Source organism: Falco rusticolus, chromosome 5, assembly GCF_015220075.1.
Source record: "Falco rusticolus isolate bFalRus1 chromosome 5, bFalRus1.pri, whole genome shotgun sequence".
NCBI classification, from domain to species: Eukaryota; Metazoa; Chordata; class Aves; order Falconiformes; family Falconidae; genus Falco; species Falco rusticolus.
Window position 1 is genome coordinate 28,015,249 of NC_051191.1, and position 15,952 is coordinate 28,031,200.

The 15,952-nt window shown below is 45.7% G+C and overlaps 1 protein-coding gene across 2 annotated transcripts in view; it reads left to right on the forward strand.

Annotated features, from left to right (window-relative positions):
- Window positions 1–15,952, forward strand: part of SFMBT2 (Scm like with four mbt domains 2) — a 122,604-nt gene that overhangs the window by 78,199 nt on the left and 28,453 nt on the right. For both annotated transcript variants that reach the window (XM_037389468.1, XM_037389469.1), the window contains 6 exons: window positions 947–1,029; window positions 5,639–5,765; window positions 12,127–12,240; window positions 13,541–13,583; window positions 14,166–14,236; window positions 15,433–15,572. In XM_037389468.1, the coding sequence (XP_037245365.1) occupies window positions 947–1,029; window positions 5,639–5,765; window positions 12,127–12,240; window positions 13,541–13,583; window positions 14,166–14,236; window positions 15,433–15,572 (578 nt within the window). The remainder of the gene's footprint in view (window positions 1–946; window positions 1,030–5,638; window positions 5,766–12,126; window positions 12,241–13,540; window positions 13,584–14,165; window positions 14,237–15,432; window positions 15,573–15,952) is intronic.

Consider the following 15,952-nt stretch of genomic DNA (forward strand, 5'->3'; position numbering starts at 1 on the left):
TTAGAGTATGAACAGTATTGTCACAGGGCCCTGGACAGGATTAGCACTTTCAAGCACTGGAAAAATATAAAGGACAAAAAAAAACCCCAAAAGCAAATTAAATAAAACTCACCTTCTGTCCTAAGAGTTTATTGTGTAAATAGCCAGGTAAGAGGAATGGATGAGGTCTGTTTTGTCTTCCTGTGATGGGACTGTCTGAGAGATGCTCATATAAATCAGTGTTGCTTCCCTTTCTTTCCCAGAAGCAGAGGCTGCAGGGATCATCTAGTTGCTGAGGCTTTAGTCTGGGAGCTGGGGAATCTGTGTTCATTTTCCTGTTCTGCTCCAGGTTTCTATATAACCTTGGATAATGTTTCCTGTGATGGGATTCAGCTCAGGTACGCTGAGCTGCTGGAAAGTCAGTCATGGAGGGTACATCAATGTCAGGAAGAGAGAGAAGAATTTATCTTATGCTTTGAAAGAGAAGATGGTTCAGCTTCTGATTGTGCTGGTCCTCTCCCTGTCCACTGCTGAGGGATCCTTGACGTCCAGCTCCATAATCACATCTTTGAGATAGCTAAAGGAAGGAGAAAGAAGTCCATGACTAGCCCCACCTGGAAATTGGGGGCAGTAGCGCTTCTCAATAGTTACAGGTTTATTATCTGGGAGATGCTCACAGAAAAGGGAAAATAAGGAACACTAGTATGTTTTATTAATTTTTAACAAGGGTATGGAATTTTCAAAATGAAGTGCAGAAGATGTGTGAGTTCGGGCTGGAGAAGCCTTGGCACTGGCTCTCATGGTGTGTAAACAGGCATCCAGAGAACTTGCCCGCTGATGCTGCACAGTTCATTGTAGTGGGATGGGATGCTGAAACACAAATGGTCATCTGCTTGGGGCCCATTTTGTGCTCGCTCTCTGGTGTGAGGTGGTGGCTGATGGCACTTTCTGTGTTCTCATCCTGCAGGTTACTCTGGCCAGGACTTTGACTGGGCAGACTACCAGAAGCAGTGTGGAGCGGAGGCAGCGCCTCACCTGTGCTTTAAAAATGTAAGTTCTCTTTTTGCCTTTGCATTGCTCCTGTTGGTCCGTGTGAAACAAAATAGCTTGCACAGAGAAGCTGCAGCAAGGCTTTGGACAGTTCCCGCAGACCGCCGTGAGTCTGTCTTAGGAAGGCAGCTGGAGAGGTGTTTCAGGTCTCCATGCCTAAAAGAGGAAAAATGTTATCTTATTCTTGTCTTTGTCTGATTAATTTAGATTTCCTGCTGTTCATCTCCTCTCTGATTTTGTACAGCACCTAGCACAAGGAGGATATCAGCTGACCATTACAAGTAATGCAGGTGCTATTAAAAAAAACAACCGAACAACTAGGTAAAAAAATTGCATGATATCATCTGGCCCTCTTTACATTTTGGGTGTTTTCTCTGGTTCCTAGGGGGATACGTTTAACTAAACCAAACGTGATTAACAGCTAAGGTTGAAATTGTTGAGCTCAGAGTGTGAGAAGAGTGATTAACCCGCATGGATGCTCTGGTCTTTAGGACAGATCATGGGCCTCCTTGATACAGCAACAGTGATGTAAAGAGTGAGCAGCACATCATTACGCTGGAGGCCATCAAGGTTCAGAGCTCTGGAAACAGTCTTCTGCAGGCTGTTTCCTGGCAGCAGCAGTCTGTTGTGGCTTGATCCGACAGGTTCATCACTTGCTGGAAGGCAGATGTGCCTTTCTGCCTTTTCCAGTAACCTGGTGCTCTTCTTCATGCTCCCATCAACTGATGGAAGTTGAGATCCCATCAGTAACTGGAAATGTGGTGGTACCTAAAATAAGCGCAGAAGGGTCTGTAAAATAAAGCAATGTTGTGAACGGTGGACAAGCTGGTTACTCTAGGAGTTACACAGCCTTTCGCTGTACTCAGAAGTCACACGATGGGGGGACAGGATGTTTATGAAAAGCAGGGTGGAGACAGTCTCGCAAGACACCAGATATGTTGTTGCCTTTCATCTGTGGTGGCCCAAGGGCAGCCTGGCTTGGAACAGACCTTTGATGGTGAATTGATGAATGTGAATGCTTTTTGTTGATGAATTCAGAAGACCTGTATCATCAACAGAGTTTGACCTGGGAGCTGAGACTTCAGAGTTGATATTTGTTTGCCCCATTTATTGTGCCATCTTATGCAACACCCTCTGCCTCAAGGGAATTTGAAGATTTCTGAAAGTGCTGAGGGAAGCTGGTCAATGCTGTGTCCCACCAGTAGAGTAGGATGATTCTCATGTTTCTTTTCTTCTGCAAGCACACATACACCCCCCCCAACCCCCCCCTTTTTCTTTATATCTCTTTTCTTTTTGTCAGGTAATGGATCTGTGCTCTCAGCACTGGCAGCCTTGAGAATAGTCTCTGCGTAATATCCTCCAAAGATTAAATCAGGTCCAAGCACTTATTTTTTCCTCTTTTTTTTTTTTTTTTTTTTTTTTTTTTTTTTTTAAAGGAAACATTCATCAGATGAACATGTGTCTGTTATTCTTTTGCTCTCGATAACACAATTCTCTGCAGAGAGATGTAATCTCGCTGTTGTCACTTGTGCAGCCTCCCTGGCAGGTCGTCCATTTGTTTCGTGGCTGTGAGCGGCTCTTTGGTAGAAGCTGTATTGCAAGCACATCTTCCACCTAGTGCAGCCAGACGTGGTGCTGGAAGTGGATATGCTGTAACTGTTTCCCTAGGGGGTATATTTAATGAGAAGAGGCAGTTATGAAATGGATTGACATGACCAAATGCTTAGTAAAATAAACTCCCAGCTAACTGTTTTGCCATTGATTCTGTATAAATTAGCCTCCAGCACCGAACTGCAATGAAAGGAGACGGTGTGATGATAAATGACGTTTCCTTGTTAGGCAACATAAAAGGCATTTAAACAAACTCACCTTGCTTCTCTGAAGTCCTGGCCATTGGCAGCTTTTACAGGGTGAAGCTGATCTGTGTACAGAGCAAGGCTTGCAACAGTCCGAGCAATATTTGAGACTAGCAGCATGTTCTTGGAAGGCCTCTTGATGAAAAAAAGACCAAATCAAAGTTTTTAGTCTCACAGAGAGCTCCCAGTGACTGTTTAAGGTGACATGTCTTAGGTGCTGTACAAATAGCAGAAGGGTTGAATTTGAATCTGGCTTCAGTTGCTCACATGGGGTTGCTGGATGAGAGGTTGGTGTCATTTTGAGCCAGTGACAATTAATACCCATCCTAATTATTATTGGTAGCCAAAATTTCAGCCAAAAGCGGGAACCTTTCCATGCTGCTGCATGCAAACAGAGGTGCAAATGCTCAGAGCTGGTATGTTGCAGAACAAGTGGGACAGAGGGGAGCAAAACGCAAGGAAAGGAAGCCATGGCATGGCCACAGGTATTGCATTAGTGTGTTTTCTGTGATAGTGGCGGTAGGATTCTTGGAAGGGACTGAGCATAAGCGAGAGGGGGCACTGAAAGGAATAGAGGTTAAGGATGGAACTGAGTGAAGAGTAGTTTGAGGCTTGGCTTGTGTAGGCTTTGGAGAGGATTGTGGGGTCTTGGGATACCTCTGCACTTCAGATCAGCTGCAGTGGTTACAAACTTGAGCTCTGGTTTGTTCCATTGGAGCTGAGCCATCCTGGCTCTGACAGGAGCAGGAGGGACTGGTCAGCAGCCTGCTGCTGTCATATGGCCAGGCCAGCGTTGGACAGAAGCAGTTTGCAAAGGCATACATTGGCCTACAGCAGTGGTACCTGAATGATTTGAATTGCAGCCTCTCTCAGGCTCCCACACACTTACCACAACAGGGGATGCTGCATTCTGGCAAGCTCATGACCCCCCATTTTGGTCCTGTGTTTCTTATTCGTGGTGGTAGCCCCTCATCTGGAGATCATTGCTGTAATATCTGGCTTGGCTTTGCCTTCACAGGAGAAGAGTGGGAGGGCAGTGGGTGCCTCAGATAACTTGCGAAAGACCTTTTTCTTTAGTGTTGTATTTAAGTGTACAGAGGTACTGCTGTGGCAGTAAATACAACTGGTTTCATCTACACCCACCTGCAACTTATGTACCTGCAGTCTGCAGAGAAAGACCTTGTACGCTGAGCATAGGTTACTGGGATTTCTCCAGCCTCAGTCAGCCTGGCCAACTAAATGTAGTTTCTCTGTTCTCAGGCAAGATGAGTTATTTGCTTTGCAAGGTTTCTCCTAGCAAGGTGAGAGGTGCTCAAGTGTAGGAGATCTGGGAACCCTCAGCATAATAGCCCATTAACAATGGTGGAAAGCAAATGCATGACTAGCAAGCATTCAAATATGCTTGCAGCTGGTGTGGAGTGACCTCCTCCCAGTTGCTGAGAGGTATGGATTGGAGTAAACCATGACATACATTGCTTCCTGATTTGTTGCCATCAGTGGTTATTTGTACGGGTGTATGGAGGGCTGACCCCAGCGGGACACCAGGTGCCCACCCCAGCCGCTCTCGCTCCCCTCCTCAGCCAGGCAGGGGAGAGAAAATACAACGATAGGCTCGTGGGTCAGGATAAGGATGGGGAGCATACTCAGCAGTTACTGTCATGGGCAAAATGGACTCGACTGGGAGAAATCAGTTTAATCTGTTACCAATCAAATCAGAGTAGTGTGATGAGAAGTAAAACCAAATCTTAAAAACACCTTCCGCCCACTCTTCCAGGACTCACTCCTGACTTTATCAACCTTCCCCCCACGAGCAGCACAGTCCCTCACCCGCTGTCCCTGCCACCCCTTCCCCCTCAGGGACAGGGCTCTTCACGCTCTGCCCTGCCCCAGCCTGGGGACCATCCCATGGGACACAGTCCTCCATGAACTTCTCCAACATGGGTCCCTCTTGTGGGTTCAGCCCTTCATGAACTGCCCCAGCGTGGGTCCCCCCACAGGGTGCTGCCCCCCAGGCACAGCCAGCCCCAGGGGTCCCCAGCAGGGTCCCCAGCCCTGCCCCAGCCCAGGTTCCTCCCCACAGGGCCACAGGTCCTGCCTGGAGCTGCCCCAGTGCCGCTGTCCATGGGTCACAGCCCCCTGCAGGCACCCTCTGTCCTGGGAGAGGGTCCCCCATGGGCTGTGGGGGGAATCTGCTCCCCCTGGGGCTCCACGGGCTGGGGGCACAGCCTGCCTGGCCAGAGGCTCCCCACGGGCTGCCGGGACATCTGCTCTGGCACCTGGAGCATCTCCTGCCTCCTTCTGTGCTGATCTGGGTGTCTGCAGGGCTGTTGCTGTCACGTATTCCCACTCCTGTCTTTGGCTGCAGTTGCCATTGTACATCAACTTTTTCCCTTTCTTAAATACATTATCCTGGAGGTGCTCCCACCGTCACTGACGGGCTTGGCCTTGGCCACTTGCAGGTCTGTTCTGAGGCGGCTGGCACTGGCTCCATCAGACACAGGGCGGGTTTCTTGCAGCTTCTCACAGAAGCCACCTCTGTAGCCCCGCAGCTACCAAAACCTTGCCACGCAAACCCAATACAGGTGTCCAGGGCTGCTCCATTTTGAATCTAAACGCCTTTGTGTCCTTCAGTGTATCCTGCACTTCCAGTGAATAGCAAACCATGCTAAATTTATGCTTCCCAGTGGACAGCCTAATTAAAGTCATGCAGTGCTGCAGTGCCCTGTTTCAGTATTGACTCTTGACTCTTTCAGACATCCTTCAGCCGTGGCTTTACCAAGAACATGAAGCTGGAGGCAGTGAACCCCTGGAACCCTGCAGAGATATGTGTCGCTTCTATCACCTCAGTTAAAGGACGGTTAATGTGGCTTCACCTTGAAGGTACGTGCTGTAAAGGCTTCTTGTGTTTGTGTGGTTCACTCAAACACTCTTTATTTTGTCGTTCATCTGCACAAAACTGCTTTATCCACATTTTTCGTTTTATACACATTGGACAATAATATGCTACAAAGAATTATCTTTCCCTGCTCTCTCCCTGTTCCTGTCTTCCACCTTCTGATCCACATGGACTTTTAGCGGCATGATCTTCCTTGATGATAGAAACCTCCTCCCTGCCATCATGACAGATCTCCATCCTAGGAATGGATGTTAGCCTCAGTTTGTGTAGCTGAGATGTCCACTGTGATTTCCAGCACACTCTCATGGGGTCTTCTAACCCCCTGCAACTTCTTCCCTTCTTTCCTTCCCTCCCTCCCTCCCTCCTTCTCTCTTTCCCTTTCTCCCTTCATCCCTTCTCATTTCACTCCTTTCTTCACCTAGGTCCATAAAACTTATGCAATATATGCTGTTTCTCACTGTGGTCATCACATGCTCACATCCCTCCTCCCTGTGGTTGTGCAGTTTCCTTCGCTGATCTAAGAGAGCTCTTGCAGGCAGTAACTCTATTATACAGAGTTTAGAAAGCCATCGCCCCATGGAGAACACTACCACCGTACAGGCAGTATTAGGAGAGTGCTGAAAAACTAGCAGACCATAATACCGTATCTTAACTTCCATTTCCACCTTTCTTGAAACGAGGTATACAGATGAGCTCATTTTTTGTAAGGTTTTGCTCTTGGGACTTTCTCAATTCAACTGGCAAGGACTTCTTATGTAAGTGTAATTTAGAATAACACAGGGATTCTTCTTACTATTGCTTTAAAACCAGTATTATTTGTAAAGTCACTGAGAGCAGAAAGCCATGCTCATTGAAGTGTTTTCATGGGCACTGTGATAAACCATCAGTTGTTGTAGCATGTGCCATTGTGACAGCATTGTTTAGTTTTTACCCATCAAGGTAACACACTATTGTTTGAAGCTACTGGCTTCATCTATAAGGGATATAAGAGCTTCAGTTTACTCTGAAATCAATCATAATTGGGTCAACATAATGACAAATGTAATATGCTTCTTTACTTTCTTCTGGAGAGCCATGAAAATATCAAAGGCACTTCTGGTGTCCAGCTCATCACCAACCTCTTTAATATCTGCGCTTCTGCCTCTTGATGAATGCAGAAGGCAGATATGCCATCCCTTGTGCTGCCAGCCCTTACACAGTCAAACCCCAGCATCTTACTGGAACCCTCCCATCTGCAAAATAAAATTCATTTGGTTAAGCTACCATGCCGGTTCAGGGAGACGTAATGTTGAAACACCCCTTTGTTTGGAATCCTGTGCTGATAGGTAGATCCTGTGCAGCTCAGCTTACGCATTTCTGGTAGATGCTGATTGGTATTTCAAGGTATCCCTGAGAGACTTGGCCAATGAAAGAGCAACATCTCTTAAACACTCGTGATGTACAACCCCAGGAGATGGCTTGTTGGCTTGGTGAGATGGGAGGAAGGCAAGGCACAGTCGTGTTCTGCAGCTCAGGGAGTAGTGCGTGTCGTTGGTATCCCAGACTTATAAGAGAAGGAAAGGATGGGGAGAAATGAAGCTTGTGCTGGGCTCCAGGTCAGAATGTTGCCCTGCAGAGAGCTGAATCAAAAAGAAAGGGAGTAAGTCTTTTAAGTCAGTGACACCTGCTTGCTCCATGGGAGCTCTGTAGCAGGAGGTGGGAGGGAGGAAAGGAGTCACCCATGGCTTCTCTGATGGCCCATGAGGTCAGTCTGCTGGCTCATGGGTAGTTTTCCTGAAGTGCATTAAATTCAGACCGCTGTCAAGATTGTTTCCTCAAAAACAGTGTGAACCCTCATTCTGAGAGATTGATGCAGGGTTGGTTTTTTTAGCTCTTCCAGGGAAAACAGTTAGGAAAGAGTTAATGTGAGTACAAAACGTTGTGAGCACATGATTTCAGGAAGGGACAGAGGAACAGGGGTTATAAGGGGTTCTTGCAGATATCCTTGCAGATATCTTGCAGTTATCAAGGGGTACTTGAGATGAAGTATCAAACCTGATCTGCACAAAAGGTCACCTTCACTCATCCGCAAGATGGTCAGCACTCAGTGTTTTGGGACTGGAAGCCAGTGGAAGCCGATTGGTGATTCTTAACTGTATTGCTTCATCGTTACCTGGCACATCTCCTTCAGCATCATGCTGCATTGATTATGATAACCCAAGAAGTATTTCGGCATGTGACAGCGTGCGGTGCAGTTTGTACAAGAGGAAAGGTCTCCGATCAAAGCCCTTCAAGTTAGGAAAAACATGTTCAGGTAACCCAAAGTGCCTCATTTGTGCTAGCAGCTTGCTCTAAAATATAAGAAAGGCAGGTGTTCAGTGGTGTTTAGCTCTACGGAAGTAGCATTATATGGTAGACAAGGCTTTCCTGATGCCTCCGTGATAAATCCCATTCTCAGAGATTTATAACGCAGTTGCTACCCAAAGAGAGATTACTCCTGACCTAAAGTTTGGCAGGCCAAATCCTTTGTGCTTCTCGTGTCTTTGCTGCTAAGCCTCGCAGTTTGTGCTGGCTGAGATCTGGGGAGAGCAGAGCTGTAGGCGAGCTCCTGAATGCAGCAGAGCTGGGGGATGTAGGAGAGCTGTATTGTCACCCTTCTCCGTCCCTGATGTACGGCTGTCACCACAGGCACTTTGTCTCCTCTGTGATTATCTCCAGCATACAGAGCAGGTATGATTTTGCATTTGGTAGAGCTGTGTGGAATAGCTGGTTTTGATTTTTTTTTCATCTAAGATAACTGATTGCCCTCTGACTCTGAGGCAGCAAAAGCTCATCTGCAGCCTGGTCTGGGTGTGGGGTACATGTTAAAGAGCTGGAATCAACGCTTGTTTGAAAATTCAGTTCTCACTAACTGTTGTTGACTTCACACCCATCTGGTCAAGGAATCTGACCCATTTTGGCAGCTCCCCTTCTTAAATGGCCAGGTGCCTTCACTTTTATAGGCAGATTTTATAGGGTTTGGGAATCCGTCTTCCCCTGCCCTCCCCAAGCTGTAGTACTTTCAGAAGGACTCAGTGTTCACTAAACTTTTGTCCATTATAGTGAATAGGAAGCATTGTTTCTTGGGTCTTAAATTAACTAGTCCTCCAGGATCCTGGATAGAAGCAGGGAGAGGGCCACACACTCCCACCTTGCTCCCCTCCCTCGTCTCTTTCTCCATCCCTTTTACTCTTTCAGTTTCTTAAAGGATGCTTTTTACAACCTATGTGCATCTCCTTGTCTTTTGAGTTCTGATATATAGCTGCCTTTACGCTTGGTTTATATCTCGATACCAGGAATAGAATGTTCTGTAGTAAAAGGAAAAGATGCAAAGGACTGCAAAAATGAAAAGAAATCTTTGCTGCTGTTGAAGTACATGACTACAGTATTCACAGTGTTGTGCTAAAACTAGGCATTAAAAAAAAAACCCCAAACCCTGCTTGCAGAGTTGTAAAATAAATGTGGCTTGAACTGTGGCATGTTTTTTTGACTCCATTTATACACTATTGTTTCTAACTGATTATTTATATTCTGGTAGCAGCAAGACTCCCCAACTACCATGGGAGCCCACTGCTGAAGACCTCGGGTCCCACCATTTATCACAGGCACATCTGAAGCTTTCATTGTTGCCCTCCCAGTTTCACTGTTTGACAGCCCAAACTGCAGCCATAAAACAGGACACAGTAGTTAAGCAGCGTCGAGTTAGACATGAGGGAACATTGCTTAATAAATCACGCTTTGTACAGTAGCAAAACTCTGTAAACTTCAGGGCGAGCATTAAATGAGCAGCAGTATAGTTCCCCTGTGGTGGAAGAGAAGCATAGGTCTGATCCGATGCTGTGCGCATCCCATCACTTTCTGCTACTTTATTACTCATCATCTGCATTGTTAATTTTTACTGGTTCATTTTAGATTTTAAAGCTGAAGCTTTCTGGTGTGAATTTATACAAGTAATAATGTACACTCTCTGCACAGCCTAGGAATATGAGGAAAACCCTTTTGTTAATCACTTCTCCAGGGAGATTTTCCGTAATTTTCCCTCGGAGAGTTTTCTAGAGTTGCTGCTCTATTCTGCCCATCCTACAAGATTCACAGCAGGAGGTGGAGATTTTCCTCACCTTGTTTCCAATCTCCCTGTTCTTTTCTTTTCCATGTAACCTCTCAGGTCTCATGGACATTTCTTAGTCTAAGAAGATGGTAGCATAAAATGCAGCAAATGAAACTAATGAGTCTCAAACAAGCTGTTTCCTACTTACATGAGTGAGGCCAAATGAAGCAGTGAGATGCTGGAAGTGGAAGGCAGGGTTATCAGTTACCAGGGGGCAGAAACAGTGCCCGGGAGGACAGAGTAGCTATGACTGTGTCTTATAAGAGGAGTAGGAGTTGCAGGAGAACAGACGTTGTGGTGTTTCCTTGCTTGTCAGGGTGGCTGCATCTGTAAACGCCAAAACCAGAATGTTTGTGTCACATCTGTAGTTGTTTGCAAGTGGGAAAGTACATTCAGTCTGCTTATTTGGTCAGAATGACACTGTAGAGCAGTTAAGTTACAGTGATGAAAATAGTGGATTTTTCCAGGTCTGGTGAGATTTCAGTGGGGACTGTGTTGTTCTCTTGCTCTGTTTAGGTCTTGATCCATGGCTTGCTCTCTCTCTGCATTTCTTCCCACTTATTTCAGCAGTTCTCACATTAGTTCCTTGGATGGATTTGTGGTGTTAGGTGAAAACGTTTTGCCCACTGAACAGCTTTCATCAGGTTCAAACTGAGCAGTGACCTCTTGATATTTTCTCATGGAAGGAAATGGTTTTGCAGGGAATGCCAGCTGCTGAGATCTTGCATTGAGTCTCCACTGCTTGTATGAGCAGATTGTGTCCTGTATCACGAGCCTTCATCCCTTCCTCTTCCCTTCCCCATATCCCAGTGAAATAGAGACTGCATCTTCAATGTATAATGCGTGAACATGATGCGGGGCTCAGAGAAATACCACAAAGACATCTGTGCATCTACACAGACATCATGACTTCATTTTTTTAATTACTTCATCCAGCAGTGTGAGTGCCAGCACCTATTTTCCTGCTTGCTTTGGGTTTTCATACAGCCACGCACTCTCAAAGTGCATCAGGTTTATTACTAGAGACAAGATTGATCCAAATGCTGTGTCTCAGCCTCGATGCCTTTCCCATCACAAAGTTCAATTACTGTTTCAATTACACTGCAAGCCCTTGATGAACATTCATTAGTGGGAAGTTCCCTGTAGTCATCTAGCTGTGCACAGTCAAACACTGCTGCCGTAAGCAGGAGGCAAAGATGCTGTAACAGATGCAAAGGCAAGGATGCTGCAGGGGAAGCTGCTGATGCTTTGGTCTCTTTTATTAGAAGATCATCTCATGCTGGTGCTGGAGATACGGGTTCTAGGATGGAAATGGCAGGAGGGAGTGAAGCTGCTGGCCAGGCTGTACTGGCACAGATGGACTTGAATTGGAGTAATTAAATGGTGTCTTGACTCAGGACCCAGAGTTGTTTTCAAAAGAACTGAAAGCCAGTGGGAATATTTCCATTTGCTGGAGTGGGCTTTGAGTGTGACCCACATAAACCAAGACAGGAGAATGTCTTGTAAAGGAGGCATAATAACCAAACTGCAAGAGATTTGCTTTAAGCAGAGATTCTCAGTGGGCTTTGGAGTCAGTATTGTGCCAGAGGTATCAGTGCATCTGTCCCACTTGGGGTTTTTGTACTGTCTCTCCCTTGCTGGGTGATCAGCTCATGTTTCATGTGCAGTGAAGAGCCCTAGGAGAATCCATGGCACATCTAGACAGAAAAGTGGCCGTCTCCCACCCTTAAAATCAGTGACTCGAGGGCAGAACGACACAAAAAAGCTTTGGGGGACATCGGGGCATGAAGGCTTGTCTCATCAGCTACCATCCTGTTAAAGCCCATATACACTCTCTTACCATTAAAGAGCAAGCACCCAGCAAGTTGCTGCTAACTGGCTTGTGCAACTCTACAACAAAGCTAGAGGTCAGTCAGGCCATCTTGCTGGGGAAAGTCACGCGTGTTTAACCTTACTGGCTTTTGCCTTCTTCACTGCGCACCCGTAGAGTGCTCTTAATGGGGATTTTCTCTGGAATCACGTTGCACTGTGAATGCAACAGCCTTATCATTGCTGTCTGTGCAAAACTGAAGATGAAATGATGCCTGATTTTGATGCAGGGAAGCAGATTTATTTTCACGTGTTCCATCATTTGCTTCCCTTGGTTCATGATGAATGCTTGAATGGCTCTGAGCTTGGTATTCCCGTGTCTAAATTACGTTATAAATTTGTGTTTATAGGTTTACAGATGCCCTCCCCAGAGTACATAGTTGATGTAGAGTCTATGGACATTTTCCCCGTGGGCTGGTGTGAAGCGAATGCTTATAACCTAACTCCACCACACAAAGCTGTTTGTAAGTACATGGAAACCCCCAGCAGCTTAGATATTACTTCAGCAGATATACCAGAGAGTTTGTCTTACGTTTGTAATCCTATTCTTGAAACTACCAACCTAACTAGCAGCCTAGTAGTTAACTAGGCTGTAAATGTACTGTAATAAATAGTAATCAATCTCATTAGTGACCAGACGCTGCAGCACTGGTTTTATGCAATTTGTACTTGTCTGTGTGATCAGCCCCTCTAAAAATGAAGTTGTTGGTGCTGGGAAGGGGTGGTAGGTGGTTTGGGGTTGCAGAGTTGTGGGTTTGTGATGGCGTTGCCAGAGTGAAACCAGGTTTCGTTGCGCTGAAGCAGGTTCATTTGGGCAGCTGAGTGAATTAGGGGGACACAACCTCAAATTGGAAAAAAACCCCATAAAATACAGGGTGGAATTGACATAAAGAGGCCATCTAGGTGCTCCCCCTCCAAACTGGGATCTGCTCCATCTAAATTGAGAAATGTTTGCTGGCCTTCTCTGGTGGCATTTCTGCCCCTTCCCAGGGTATCTATCCCATTATTTCACTGCCCTTATCAGCCCAGAGATTTCCCTAGTGTTTAATTTAAATCTCTCCCAGCACAAGTAAGCCTATAGTGTTTTGTCCTGCCTCCAGTGTGTATTAAGATGAATTTCTTCCCTTTCCATTTGCATTTGAAGGCAGTTCATGAGTGCTCAGTGGCTTGGTGTTGTTCTCCTGTTCCTCGCAGAAGCTATCCAACCCCAATCTTAAGCCACCAGATGAAAAATTAGCCTCACTGTTTATATTAATTAACATCTGAAAGGCAAATTTTAAGATGTGTCAACCCTTTTGAAGAGTTAAATATGCTTAAGTTAAAAATCAGGCAGCCGGGGCCTAATTTGAGAGAATACTGCTATGGCAACATTATGCAGCCTTATTGCAATTTATAGCTAGGGATAAATTATGCTGAAGGTAATCATGCTTGTAAAATGTAATCTTATCCATATGTGTTTCTGTATGGAAAAATATTTGTGTTTTTATTTTAATTTTTTTTTGTACTGATCCCATAAAACACAGTATTAGCATTCCAGAGGAAAGATTAAATGTATTATTACATCTTTAAAGTAGGTTTTAATGATGTAGTGACTTACTTAAAAAATACCAAGAAAAGATGGCGATAGTAATTAAGTACCATTTCATTGTGTTACAAGTCATTTTATAGTCAGTGCATTTATACAGCTTTTTATGCATTATGGGTATACTTTATAGGATAGAAGGGTACAAAACTATTTTTTTCTTCCTTGCTTCATTTTTGCAGTGCGAAGGAAGAGAAGAATTGCAGTTGTGCAACCCGAAAAGCAGTAAGTTTTTGTTACTTAAGGTGATGTTTTTACAGGGATGCATCAGGTCTTCCAGGGGAGATAATACACAGCAGCTAAATGACTTTGCAAACTCCTGCCCAGATACTGCAGCACAGTCAACAAGAGGATTCTTTTAAATCTAAAATATTTGTGAGCATATTAGAAAGTCTTTGTAATAGAATTTTTTCACTGGTTGGAAACTGCATGGCCAGTGTTTGATGGTCAGTAAGGGATGCTTATGAAAGACGGACATGTGCCAGGACGGCATTTCCCTATCTACCCCTTGCAGTTTCTAGAAACAAGAATTTAAGGGATTTAAGTGTGAATATTTGCAGCCTGAAGGGCTAAAGCTCACAGACCAGAGTATATTTTTGGAGGAGGTGTGGAGCTGGCTCCTTCTTCTGCAATATGCTGGCCCTAGGCTGTGGTAAACCATGTGGAAGTGGGGTTGCATTTGAGGTATCTCCTCCTTTTCTCAGTCCAGGCAGGTGCTGGTGTGTCTCTGGGTCCAGCCTGAAAGCTGGTTCTGCCCCTTTGTCCTGCCTGACACTATGAAATAACACTGAATTGCTGTTTTAACAGGTTACCTTCCACAGTGCCTGTTGAGAAAATACCTCATGACCTCTGCCCCGTTCCTCAGCCAGACACAACAGGTAAGGCTGCTGGGCACTAGCAGCATCCTTATTTCAAGGACCCGTTGCCTGTGTGGAGGGGGATGACCACCAAAAGGGAGCAAGTGTGTTGTACGGGTGGGGAGATGGAACCTCATCCCCCATGGGGTGTGAGGCAGTGTGGACCCACCAACAGTGCGAGGAGTCTCTGATGTACAGCATGTGAGGGTGTGAGCCTACATGTGTGAACACTGTGTCTTGCTGGGGTTATCCGAGTTCCCCTGCAGCTTGTCCAGCTTGTCCATTTCAGCTAATGATGTTGGGGCCAGGCTAATGAAGCCCTGGTAGAGATGGATGCGACTTTTTAATTGGCATCAATGAAGTTGCTTACACCAGGACTGAATGGGTCCCAGTGTTAGCATCAGGACTGTGTGGGCATGTCTGCTACTTCTGCTAAAAGCAAATTTTTCTCCCCTGTAGCAATGGCAGGAGATTCTGAGTGCAGTATTCATCTAGTTAATTGTGTAGACCCAGCAGGAGGGGCAGCATTTAACTCACTTGATTTCAGCAGATGGCAGGACACACATTGGCATCCAAGCCAACATTCCAGGGCCCTTTTACAATCAAATGGGGAGAAATAGGCTCTTCTTGGGTATGATAACCAAAAAGTGGATAACCACTTGGATGGCATATGAGCTGCATCTAGAAGTACCCACTTCTCTCCATGGGCTGTAAAGGAGCCCGGAGTAATTAACCCAGACAAAGAAAGTTGCTCTGTAGACCCGTGTTGGGTCAGGGGAATGGCACCGCCATGCTTACTGGGTAGGACGGTAGCTGAGGAGGTGTTTGTAGACCTCTCCACTTGAATGCTCTCCCTGAGCTGATTCCGTATCTGTGAGAGGCAGCTAATATATTCATTTTCTGGAAAGCTGCAACCGAGTCACTCACATCCATTTGCAATGTGAGTTACAAAAGAGCCTTGGGTCACGTTATGAATGAAATCCTTTTGCGATTCTTCTTTCAGTAGGGTGTGCAGCCAAATCAGTTGCTGTTAAAAGCACTTGCTTTTCCTGTGTGGGATGGATTTGAGCAGCAGAGACTTCTCTACCTTCTATGTCAGGGTTCTGGGCCTCCTTTACTCTTCTCCCCTTCTTCCCACATCTAGGAGGAAGAAGAAGGGCCCTTGATTTATTATACAGAAGTGCTGCACACACGTCAATACTACTTTCTCCTTGCAGGCACCATCAATGGGAGATACTGCTGCCCCCAGCTCTACATCAACCACCGCTGCTTCTCAGGTCCATATTTAAACAAAGGCAGAATAGCAGAGCTACCTCAGTCTGTCGGACCTGGCAAGTGCGTGCTGGTCCTTAAAGAGGTATGGCTCAGCTATCTTTTGGGGGCATTTCAGGGGACATCATGTGTTGCTAGGCCCAGAATTTGAAAAGAATGCACCTAAAATTGTCCTGGAGCTCTGTAGTAGTTTTCATAAATCAGAAATGCAAGATGGGAAGAGGGGGTAGGTATATTTGTGTGGTTTTTGATGGGAGAGGTGATGTTTTTGAGACATGGGGAGTTCTGTTGGTTGGGAGCAAGTTTTGTCTAACTGTGTGCAAGAGAATTCATGTTCTGACCAGAGCGATCCCCAGTGAGGGCCTTTGTGGGTGTTGCCATCAACCTGTTTCTCAGCACCCACGACGCTGTTGGGCCAGCAGTTTCAGTGTGGGTGACACCTTTATGTGATCATGGTCCAATGGG